We start from the raw sequence: 13,016 nt of genomic DNA, 5'->3' as shown, positions 1-13,016 counted from the left end.
GGACGGGTTTGGGGGCGGTGGGGCAGGGGGTGGTGTTGGACGGGGTTTGGGGGCAGGGCCTCGCACGCTGTGTGCTGCTACAGTCTCCTGAATGAGGAGCAGACTTCAAAAACTCCGAGCCCCAGAGGAAAGGCATTTAATTGATTAACCAAATAATCGATTATCCGAGCGAAATAGTGCCCGCCCATCTCGTTCGGATAATTGAGGTTCCGTTGTATCTCATTTTGCTCAAATCTAAAAAGTCACTGAGGTTAATGTTTCCTTTGGGAAATGGAGCAGATAACATTTTAAATGAGGTCAAAAATATATTATATTTTTGAAATTTCAGTAAATGCTCTTTTTGTGTTTGATTAAACAAAGCTTTTACTTATTAAACACTATATCCAATATCATATATTATAAGTATGTTAAGAGTAAGAGGATAAAGTGAGGTCTGCAGATGCTGGAGATCAAAGTTGAAACTTTATTGCTGGAACAGCACAGCAGGTCAGGCAGCATCCAGGGAACAGGAGAATTCCTGAAGAAGGGCCTGTGCCCGAAACGTCGAATCTCCTGTTCCCTGGATGCTGCCTGACCTGCTGTGCTGTTCCAGCAATAAAGTTTCAAGAGTAAGAGGATTACTAGGGAAAGTGTGGGACCTATTACTGTTACGACATGGGGTAAACCCTCCTAATTTAAACCAGATATTCAGTAAAGCTTGTCTCATGCTGTAATCTGTTAAATTTCGAGAGGCAAAGAACTATCCCAGATCTTACTATTTAAAGAAAAAAATTAACTATTTTATTCTTTAAGTCCAAAAGAGAACATTAAACAACAACTATTTACAACTCATTTCTCTTAAACCTATTTTTACCTCCCACACCACAATACTGGTCTGATAAATTCCCTCTGAAATTTCTGGCAAATCACTTTCAAACTCAGTTGTCGTATTCGGATGTCAAACTTTCTCGATAGATTTCTCTAGGTTGGCTTCGGGGTTCTGCTGCACAAATTTCTTATGGACAGGTACCTTTCAGAGAGCTATTCTATTGGCTGTTATATTGGTGCTTGGCAGCTCTTTACTATTCTCCTTCTAACTGTTCAAAATGTCCAATTTTATACCCCAAAACATGGATCATTTCATTGGGTTGATGTCATCCCAAACAGTAAATTTAAATTCAATTAGATTTTCGTATCTTGGTACAAAACAAATTTTAAATTGTGCCCATGGCAACACAGCTCCAGCTATTTGTGTCAACTAAATCTTACACTTTTAAATCTTTCAGCACACTCTGTGCCAGCCAGAAATTTCAACTCCCTTAAAGGGGCAGTACACGTCTATAAATTCATAAAAGAGAGCAAGGGGCAACCGGTGTGTGGAGCCAGTAGACATGGATGAGGTCTTAAAAGACTGCTTCTCATCTATATTCACAGAGTGGAAAGACATTGCAGCCAGGGATGTCGGTTTTATTAACTTGAGAGCCTGTATTTTCATGGTATTTATCTTTCACCAAAGACTACACCATTTTAACTATATTCATTATATTTGCTGCTGAATTTACTTAAACCAGCTGATTACTGATGGAAAATACTGATAGTGATGGTAATAGCTCTGAATTTGCAGTCAAGAGTGCTACTGTCACTGATTTTGAAGAACGCTATGTAGCAATCTTTCTGGTATGAATTTCACACTTCCTGAATATAAACTTTCAATCTGATATCCACTGCAAAAAAATCTCCAGCCATCCATGATATCATTGAACAGGGTACACAACCAATCAAATTCAAGCATTTTTGCAGCTAACCAGGGAGTAAATGATTATCTAACAACTTACCTAATTTTTAACATAAATTTCAGAGGCTAAAAGGAAGGCTAGGATGTATACATTAGAGTTTATTAAATCATAAAAATAATTTGCATTACACAAATATAAAGCTAGGTTTTCAAGGCTAGAAAAATTGTTCACTTATTTATAAACCCAGTTACATTTCATTATCAATGAATGACTTTTTCATGGGTGTTTTAATTCTGATCTTACATCGTAAGTGCGGAAAATCTTAATAGGTTAGTGATTTCTAAAACAATTGCCATCTGCAGGATTGCCGACAGTGCAGGAACAGGGAATTATGCCATCAGCTTGTTTACATACACGTTTAACAGCACATGGCAGAATTTGTTGTTAGTTTTGGTACCATCCCAGTTGATAATAATAAGAGATAAATCAGAACCCAAAGTTAAATCTGGCTTGAGAGACCATAAGTTTTATGTTTTACAATTTGGTTACTGTGGTGGTCATTCAGTGAACATGTTCACATGAGGCTGTCAATGCCTCCTTCACAAAAAAAAGAAATTTTTACACAAAAGAAAAAAAGCCATACACAAATATATAGATGACAAATATGCAGGTGGCACAGTAGCTCAGTGGTTAGCACTGCTGCCTCACAGCACAAGGGACACAGGTTCAATTCCAGTCTTGGGTAACTGTCTGTGTGGAGTTTGCACATCCTTATCATGTCTGTGTGGGTTTCCTCTGGGTGCTCCAGTTTCCTCCCACAATCCAAAGATGTGCAAGTTTGGTGAATTGGCCATGCTAAATTGGCCATAGTGTTCAGGGAGGTTAGGTGCATTCGTGCATTGGGTAGGGGAATGGGTCTGGGTGGGTTATTCTTCAGAGAATCGGTATGGACCTGTTGGGAAGGGCCTGTTTCCACATTGTAGGGACTCTGTGAAACTCTGTGAAAACAATTTTGAAGGGTCTTATCATAAACAGCAAAAAGCAAGTCTCAACTTTTTTAACCCTTGCAATATCCTTTACAGAGACTGAACACTAGTGAAGTGGCACTCCTATCTTTACATTAAAATTTTTGTTCAACTGAAGAAGTTACAAGCTTTTCCTTTTGGTGACTTTATTCACGTTGACCAAATATGATTCTCTCCATCTCTCCCAAAACAGGCTAACTTCCCGATGTTTGTCTGACTTTGACAATTTGAGGGTGCTAAAACAGCTTAATATTTCTTTTCACCTATGATAGGTTGAAGACATTCTCAAAACCAGGAATGAATCCTCAGCTAGAAGGATAGACTTAAAGAATTTGGATTCTATATTTGAGCGAAGTCTAGATTTAAGGGTGATCTGGTTCGAGCTTTGAAGATAATAAATGGAATAGCTTGGGTTCTAGTTGACAGTCAGTTCCGGATAAATAGGCGTTGGAGGATTAGAAATTTAAATTTTGTGTAAAGCCAGATATTTTTCTGTTGTTATGAAGTGGAGGTTGACCCCCTTCCCCCCCCCCCCCCCCCCAAATAACTAAAACTGAAACACCCAGAGTGGCTTGCCTTGCTTCATAATCTGTTAAAGGAAGTGTGAAAAGTGGTATAACCGATCTCTCACCCCCTAATCTGTTATAAAGGAATGGTTAAATGAAATGAAATCCTTTCACTCAATCTATAATCAACAAGTGACAATCTATTTATCTAACTCCAACATTAAAGAAATTTACAGAATCACTAACAAACTGAATAATTCTCCTCTAGCTACTAACTATTCTCGAATAAAATGAAATTCTAATGGTAAACAGTTCCAATAAATACACGTCCCACTTACATAACAAAACAATAGAATTTAGTCTTCAGCAGTTGCCACCAGGATATGCCTTCCGGAATGCTCCACACCCTCTCTATTGATCTTCTTTCAGGAATGCCTACTCCTTCAAATTCTTGCATCAGAAATACCTCTCTCTATCAAATTCTTTTGTCAGGAGTATTAGCTAAAAGTGCCTTTAGTCAGACGATGGTCACTCGGAGAGCTGAGAGAGCTAATCTCTCCAGATGGCAAATTTTCTGCCAATTTTTAAATGGCTTCTTCTTTTATATGCCCTTGATGACCTATTAATTTCTTACAATAAGATTGGTTCTAGGTTGTCAAAACCGTCAGGTTCAAATTTAATTGGTCCTTAGTCTCCAAGTGCCTGTTTTAAATTAATTGGCTGAATTTAAAAATTTGTTGTCTTGATAAAAATACTGCTTTGCCTGCTAACAGTATAGCCTTTTGAAACAAGTATTTCAATTGGAGCACCTGCCAACTGGCAAGCTGCTGTCCACAGAAGCTAATTTTTAATTTTCTAAGCATTGGTAAAAACCCATAAAATCTTTTAAATGGACCATGTACTCTTCCCCCACCCTCTTATCATTTTACAAATGTTAAATTCTGACATCCTGCCTTCCAATCCATAAATACTCGACCTAACTTTGCAACACTATTCATTCATGGGTTGTAGATCTTGCTGGCTAGGTCAATATTTATTGCCATCTTCATTGCTCTGGAGAAGATGGCTCTGTGCCTCTGACCTGTTGTTGTCTCTGGTCCATTTCAATTTCTGGCCAGTAGTAACCCTGAGGATGTTGACTGTGGGATTCAGTGATGGTAATGCCATTGAACATCAAAAGGCAATGTTTAGATTCTCATTTGTTGGAGATGGTCTTTCCTTGTTTTTTTGTGTGGGTAAATTGTTACTTGTCTCTTATCCAGCCAGGTTGCTCAGCTCTTGCTGCACATGGACACGGACTGCTTCAGTATCTGAGAAATCATGGATGATTATCCTGATTTTGACTTCATGATTGAGTGAAGATAATTAACAAAACAACTGAAAATTATTGGGCGTGGGACACTACCCTGAGGAATGCCTGCAAAAATAATTGACCTCCAACCGTCTTACTTTTGTGCTAGATATGACTACAACCAACGGAGAGCTTTTCCCCTGGTTCACATTGACTCCAGCTTTGCTCAGACTTCTTGATGCTGTAATGACATCAGGAACTGAGTGGCTCTGGCAGAAACCAAATTGAGCAAATTATTCCTTTGGATGTTGCTTGATAGCACTGTTGATGACCTTTTTTTGCCACTTCTTGAATTATGGAGAATTGACTAATGGAATGTAATTGCTGGGGTTGGATTTGTCCAATCTTTCCTGCATAGAACATAAATAGGAAATTTCCACATTAGAACATAATACACCACAGCACAGTGCAGGCCCTTCAGCCCTCAACACTGTTGGGTAAATACTAGTCTTGTTGCTCTGCTGAAACAGCATAGCAAAGGACATGGCTAGGTCTTGAGCGCATGTTTACTGTTATTACCAGAATGTTGTCATAACCACTGCAGTATTCATTGTATCTGGCCATTTCTTGGTATTATATGGGGTGTATCAAATTGTTGAAGATTGGCAACTGAGATGCTGGGAACCTCAAGAGGATGTCAAGATTATCCTCTCAACATTTCTGGTTGAAGATTTTTGTAAATTATTCAACCTTCCCTTTTGAGTTTGAGAATTGGATATTTGTGAAATCCCCCAACTCCCATCATTATTCACAACTGTATGTGATGGGATTGTATAGCTTATACAGATTTGTTGGTTCTAGGATTGAAGATCTCTGTCCTTTGCATGCTGCTTCCACTGTTTGGTATTCAATTAGTTCTGTTTTGCAGCTACACAGTTCATTTTTAGGTGAACCTGATGTTACTCCTGGTGTGCCCTCCTGTACTCTTCTTTGATCCAAGCTTGATCACCTGGCTTGATGGTAGTTGAATATAATTCTGCTACTTTTGATGGCTTACAGCATCTCATGAGCCCAGTTTTGAGTTGCTGGATGTGTTTGATGTCTGTCCCATTTATAGCATGGTGGTCGTAATGCATAGTAGGCTGGAAGATATCCTTAATGTGAAAAAAGGACTTCTGTCTTTTTAATTACTCAGCGATGATTCCTACTAATTCAGTAATGGATGGGTGCATTTGCAACAATTAGATTGGTGAGCTAAGCAGATATTTCCTTGGTTCAAGCACTCTTAAAGATAGGCATTAAAATCCCCTTTGCAGTGAACATTCTCTGCCCTTGCCACCTTCAGTCTTCGTCCAAGTGGTATTCAACAAAATGAGTATTGATTTAACAGTTGAGATGGTGTAGTAAGTGGTGGTCAGCAGAAGATTTCCCTGCACGATTGACCAGATGCCAACTGTCAAAGAGTCTGGAGTCAATATTGAGGAGTCCCAAGCAACTCATTCCCGACTGCATATCTCTGCTGTTGAGGCAGGACATGCCCAGGGATTGTACTGTGATGTGGGTGTGACTGTGTCAGGGTGTTCTTGTCTAGTTTGTGAGACAGCTGTCCCAATTTTGCGACCAGCCTCTAGATGTTGATAAGAAGGATTTTGCAGGGTCACTATGACTGTGTTTACCATTAGCAGGTTAGACCAAGGAGAGCCAATGGATGTTATGTACCTGGACTTCAAGAAGGCCTTTAACAAGGTGCCACACAGGAGGCTGCTGAGTAAGATAAGCACTCATGATGTGAAAGGCAAGCTGCTAGCATGTATGGAAGCTTGGTTGTCAGGCAGAAAGCCGAGAGTAGGGATAAAAGGGTTCTTCTAAGGATGGCAGCCAGTGACAAGTGGTGTTTGCAAGGCTCAGTGTTGGGGCCACAATTTTTCACTTTATACATTAACGATCCAGGTGAAGGAACCGAGGCCACTCTGGCTGAGTTTGCAGATGATACAAAAGATCGGTGGAGGGACAGGTAACATTGAGGATGCGGGGAGGCTGCAGAAGGATTTGGACAGGTAAGGAGAGTGGGCAAAGAAATGGCCGATGAAGTACAATGTGGGAAAGTGTGAGGTCATGCACTTTGGTAGGAAGAATAGAAACTTAAACTATTTTCTAAATGAGGAGAAAATTCAGAAGTCTGAAGTGCAAAGAGACTTGGGAGTTGTAGCCCAAAGTTCTCTCAAGGGAAACTTGCAGGTTGAGCCAGTAGTTAGGAAGGCAAATGCAATGATGGCATTTATTTTGAGAGGACTTGAATATAAAAGCAGGGATGTACTTCTGAGGCTCTATAAAGCTCTGGTCCACATTTGGAATATTGTGCACAGCTTTAGGCCCCATATCTCAGTAAGGGTGTGTTGGCCCTGGAGCATGTTCAGAGGAGGTTCATGAGAATGGTCCTAGGAACGACCATTTGAGGACTCTGGGTTTATACTTGATTGAGTTGAGAAGGATGAGGGGGATCTAATTGAAACATATAAAATACTGAATGGCCTGGACAGAGTGGATGTTGGGAAGATGTTTCCATTGGTAGGAGAGACTTGGACCTGAGGGCACAGCCTGAGAGTAAAGGGAAGATCTTTTAGAACAGAGATAAGGAGAAGCCTCTTCAGCCAGAGAGTGGTGAATCTATGGGATTCATTGCCACAGAAGGTTGCGGAGGCCAGGTCATTGAGTATATTTAAGACTGAGATAGATAGTATCAAGGGAAACAAGGGTTACAAGAAGAAAGCAGGAGATTGGGGTTGAGAAACCTATGAGCCATGATTGAATGGCAGAGCAGACTCAATGGACTGAATATCCTAATTTCTGCTCCTATGTCTTATTGTCTTATTATTGTTTCTGGTGTCTATATTGATATTAGGTGGTCTATCTGGTTTAGTTTCTTTTTTTGAGACTTTCTCACAATTGATATGACTGAGAGGCTTGCAAGGCCATTTCAGAGGGTGTGGAGTCAACCATATTGCTATGGGTTTGGAGTCTAATCTGGGCCAGACCAGTTAAGGATGGTATAATTCCAGATTTTTTGACATTAACAGCAGTTACTCTGTTGTCAATAGATTAGATTTTATGTCCAGATTTCATTGAATTTGGCTTTCAGCATCTGCCATGGTGGGATTTAGACCCATGTCCCCAAAAGATTAGTGTAATATTATGAGTCCAGTGACATTGCCACTACCCACCACATATTGAAATGTAGTTCCTCTCTGAGAGAATACTGAAGCATCCCTGATATGTGGACTCTGATTCACTGAATTCTTTCAAGAATGAGGTGGATCTGTTTCTTTGTGATGGTGGACATTAGGTCGTTTAAAAATATGTGCTGCAATCATGGCTGGAGTGAACTCCAGGTTTAGGAATGGTCATTCAACCTGAAGTGTTTAACTCTGATTTCTCTCCACAGATGCTGCCAGACCTGCTGAGCTTTTCCAGCAATTTGTATTTTTGTCCAGGTCTAGTTTGATTGCCTTGATGGGTGGGAGAGAAAAAAATCGTAAGATTTTTATTCCTAAAATTATGGATTTTTTTCCTGGTTTTTAGCCAAAGCTTAGTGTTTTTCGTTGGTGGAAAATCTATATATTGGGACAGATAGACAGACTGAAGGATTTTTACCCATCTATCATTGTAAATATTTTTGCTTGTTTCTGATTTGTTGAAACAACAATGAACCTCTTAGAGACTGGATCTTCCTTCTCTATGTAATGCAGTTTGGGCTTTTTTCAGGTTCAGGATAAGAAGGCTCATGCTCATTACTGTCGGAACTTATTACCTTTGTATCTAAAGAGGTGGAAAGTATTTGTCAGTGAGAAGAAACGCCTGAATCAGATGAAAGAGACCGCGTGGGAATTTCACAGGTATGTGTTTAGAGTGATTTTTGCACTGCTTAATCCCTCTACTAAAGACACCTGATTCTGTGATGCATTTCCCCACTCTCACCCATATACCTGTTTTTAAATATGTGCAAACTGGCAACTAGCTTGACCACAGAGAGATAACAACTCAGCTTTCTGAGCTCTTCACCTGACATTCCTTGATACTTATTCATCATTGGATTGTGGGAATGAGCAACACCAATAAACAATAGCAGTTCAAGAGGAAGTTCGCCACCACTTTCTCCAGGGAAATTTGGATGGGCAATAAATGTTGACCCAGTCGGCAATCCCCAAATTCCCTAAATGAATGATAAAGAAAGTGTGAGTTGGCTTTTGGTGAATGTTGTTCTTTTTTCATACTTTCGTGGGATCTGGACATTGTTGACAGGCCCAATATTTTGTGTCCATTCCTGTATATCCTCAGAAATGAAAACAAAGAAATAGAAGAATGGAAAAGAATTGTTCTTAGAAGGACCGCGTGAATTGACAGAAGGGTGGAAGTTGGAACAAAAATGACAAAGTTTTCCAGTTCTGATTAAGAGCAGAAAAAGGTGATGATACAGCTATTAGTGTACCAGGAAAAAGAGTTGAGTAATCTGAGTAAGACTGGAACAAAGAATATTCTGCATACCCCATAAAAACAGTGCAGCTGGGACCATTGCAGGTTTCTTTAATAGCAATTTTGATGCTTCAATATACCCTGCAGTTTCCTCAGCTGAAGAATGTCTGCCCCACTGACCGGGGTTGACGGAGAGCTTGATTGTATAATTTTCATTTCCCCCAATTCTGCTCTCACCTCTTCTCCTCCCTCCATATTAGGTTTCCTTTATCCCTTGAATTTCCACTGCATTCTACATTGAATGAATCATCCTCTGCCATGGACGCCACCACCAGTCACAGGATTCCAAAGAAACTGTACCCTTTTCCCTTGCTCAATCACCCCATCAAGAGTTTCTCCTTCCTGGTGCATCTTCCCATGCAATATCTGCCTTATTCACTTCTACTTTGTCAATGTCACACCTTCTGGGTGAAAAGCAATTAACTTTTACCTGTACTTATAATTTAATATATTGTACTCATTAGTTTGAATGCCATTTCCTCTACACTGGGTAAACCAGAGTTTGCTTTGTGGAGAATATTTTTGGTCAGCCCTCACAGTCTCATGCCATTTTAATTCTCCACCTTGCTCCCCTTCTGTTTTCTATCTCTTAAATAGTTCTAAAGCTCCTCAGTGGAAACTTGAACTGAACCTCATCTTTAAATTACATATTTCAGAGATTTCTGGACTTAACATTGGGTGCATTAATTTCAGATCACAATCTCTTTCCGAGCATCAAAGCACCCGATGGTGATTCACTGGCTCCAGCTGGAAATAAATAACAATGTAAGCAGGCTGAAGCTCTCTTTGTAGTACCTGCTGACGCTGTTAGCATTATACGTAGTAGGCAGTTTGTTCAGCTACTGCAAGGCTTGGTACCAAGTGAACTATGAGCTTGCAGGAAGCCAAACTATGGTGAGTGAATCCAGAATAAGGGCTTAACTTGAAAATTAGAGCTCGAATCAGATAAAGGTGAATCCAGGAAGCACTTGTGTGCACAAAGGCAGAGGGAAATGTGAATATAGTACAACCTTGTAATCTGAACATCAGTTATGCAAATTTTGGATTATCCAAACAAGATCTCAAGGTCCCGTCAAAACAGCATTAGGCAACTCAGCCTTCAGTTATCCGTTAAATGGCATTATGGCGTGCATTGTCGGATAACTAAGGCATGTTCGATAACCGGCACTCTTAAATTACGGCTTGTTCATGATCAGATCAGTTTTCTGAATGATCAGTTATCAGAACAAAATACTCCCTACTCGTTTCAGTCAGATAATTGAGGTTGTCTATTCAAGAAGGTAGGGAATCAGTTGAAAATTTAAAACTGAAATAGCTTGTTTTTGTTAGATCGGGATTTGTAAGTTATGGAGCCAAGTTGGGTGAATGGAGCTGTGATCTGTATGGATGACAGGATCTCAGTGTTTAAACAATTGGTTTGGTTCGGGTCGTCAGTGCTCAGTCACCTCAGTAAAATGAATTCATCACAATGACTTGGGAAGGACACTGCTGGGTAATTATCCAGCAACACAAGTACTTTGAATGGTGTGACTGAAAGCTACCCTGTAATATGTCATTATTCACCCCCACAGAGAGATGTTGCTGAAATTGGCTTTTCACACATGGTGGGAAAAGTTGGATCGTCAGCGTGAGAATCGAACGGCAGAAAGACTGGTAACTTATACCTTTCATCCTTTGAACAGTTAGTCATAACAGAAGATGCAAAAATAAGCTATATGGTTTGTGGAAATGTTCTGTTGTGAAATTAGTTTGGGGGTATAATTGATCTGTTCTACTGGAGCCATTATTGGAACATAGGAAAAGAAGCAGGCTATTTAGTCTCTCAACCCTGTTCCGCCATTCAATAAGATCATGGCTAATCTAATTCCATATGCCTGCCTTGGGCCCTTATCACTTTATACCTCGGTTGGCAGGGAGCTGGGAACCGGAACTAAGGATCAATGGATGGGGTAGCTGGTGAACAGGCAGATACAGCATGCAGAGAGTCTGTGAGGAAGGATAGACAATTGATAGGGCAAAGTTGCTGTCAGTGTGATCGGTTGAAAGTGTCTATTTTAAAGCAAGAAGTGTCATGAATAAGGGTGATGAATTTAGAGCATGGATCAGTACCTTGGAGCTACAATGTTGTGACCATTACGGAAATTTGGATATATCACAGGGGTGGGAATGTTTGTTGGATGTTCTGGGATTTCAGCGTTTCAAAAGGAATAGAGATGGAGGTAAAAGAGGTGGAGGAGTGGCATTGCTAATCAGGGATAGTATCACAGTTGCAGAAAGGGAGGTTATCGAGGAAGGTTTGTCTACTGAGTCAATATGGATAGAAGTCAGAAACAGGAAAGGAGCAGTCACTTTATTGGGAGTTTTCAATAGATCCCCCACTAGTAACAGAGACACAGAAGCAGATTGGGAGGCAGATTTTGGAAATGTGCAGGGTTGTTGTCATGGGTGAGTTCAACTTTCTTGATGGGTACTCCCTTAGTGCAAATAGTTTAGATGGAGCAGATTTTGTCAGATGTGGCCAGGTAGGATTCCTGACTCAATATATAGATAGACCAACTAGAGGGGAGGCCATATTGGATTTGGTGCTTGGCAACGAACTCGGTCAGGTGTCAAATCTCTTAGTGGGAGAGCATTTCGGTCATCGTGATCACACCTCCCTGACATTTACTATACTCATGGAGAAGGATAGGAGCAGAAACTATGGGAAAATATTTCATTAGGGGAGGGAGAATTACAATACTATTAGGCAGGAACTGTGGAACATAAACTGGGAGCAGATATTCTCAAGGAAATGCACAACAGAAATGTGGAGATTGTTTAGGGAACACTTGGTGTGAGTGCTGGATAGGTTTGTCCCACTGAGGTAAGGAAGAGATGGTCGGGCGAAGGAACCTTGGGTGATGAGGGATGTGGAACATCTAGTCAAGAGGAAGAAGGAAGCTTACTTAAGATTGAGGAAGCAAGGATCAGACAGGGCTTTAGAAGGTTACAGGGTAGCCAGGAAGGAACTAAAGCATGGACTTAGAAGACCTAGAAGGGGGCATGAAAAACTCTTGGCAGCTAGGATTAAGGGAAGCCCCTCACTTATGTACGGGACAAGAGGATGGCCAGAGTGAGGGTAGGGCCGATCAGGGATAGTGAGGCCAACTTGTGCCTGGAGCCGTAGGAGGTGGGGTGGTCCAGTATGCTTCAGTATTCCCTGGTGAGAGGGATCTTGTCATTTGTGAGGTGGCATGAAACAGGCTGATATACTGAAACAGGCTAATGTTAAGGAGGAGGATATCCTGGAAATTTTGAAAAACATGAGGATAGATAAGTCGCCTGGGCCAGACGGGATATAGCTGGAAAAGCGCAGCAGGTCAGGCAGCATCCAAGGAACAGGAGAAATCTCCTGCTCCTTGGATGCTCCCTGACCTGCTGCGCTTTTCCAGCAACACATTTTCAGCTCTGATCTCCAGCATCTGCAGTCCTCATTTTCTCCCAGACGGGATATACCCAAGGTTACGTCGGAAAGCGAGGGAAGAGATTGCTGCGTCTGTAGTGATGATGTTTAAGTCCTCACTGTCCGCTGGAGTAGTACCAGATGATTGGAGGGTGGCAAATGTTATTCTCTTGTTCAAGAAAGAGAGTAGAGATAACCCTGGGAATTACCGACCAGTCAGTCTTACATTGGTGTTGGGCAAGTTATTGAGGGGATTCTGAGAGACAGGCCCTATATTGTTTAGAAAACCATAGTTTGATTAGAGATAGTCAACATGGCTTTGAGAGGGGCAGGTCATGCCTCACAAGTCTTATTGAATTCTTTGAGGGTGTGACAAAGCACATTGATAAAGGTAGAGCAATGGGTGTGGTGTACATGGATTTTGCGCAGCAGGTCAGGCAGCATCCAGGGAACAGGAGAATCGACGTTTTGGGCATAAGCCCTTCTTCAGGAATGAGGAAAGTTTGT

General features: G+C 41.0%; 1 protein-coding gene across 4 annotated transcripts in view; it reads left to right on the top strand.

The window, feature by feature from the left end:
- Positions 1-13,016, top strand: part of sfi1 (SFI1 centrin binding protein) — a 134,830-nt gene that overhangs the window by 49,951 nt on the left and 71,863 nt on the right. For all 4 annotated transcript variants that reach the window (XM_043716109.1, XM_043716110.1, XM_043716108.1 and 1 more), the window contains 2 exons: positions 8,300-8,430; positions 10,639-10,720. In XM_043716109.1, the coding sequence (XP_043572044.1) occupies positions 8,300-8,430; positions 10,639-10,720 (213 nt within the window). The remainder of the gene's footprint in view (positions 1-8,299; positions 8,431-10,638; positions 10,721-13,016) is intronic.

This window comes from Chiloscyllium plagiosum, chromosome 25 (genome assembly GCF_004010195.1).
Source record: "Chiloscyllium plagiosum isolate BGI_BamShark_2017 chromosome 25, ASM401019v2, whole genome shotgun sequence".
NCBI classification, from domain to species: domain Eukaryota; kingdom Metazoa; phylum Chordata; class Chondrichthyes; order Orectolobiformes; family Hemiscylliidae; genus Chiloscyllium; species Chiloscyllium plagiosum.
The sequence above is the reverse complement of the archived record's forward strand: the minus strand, read 5'-3'. Positions and strand labels throughout refer to the sequence as shown.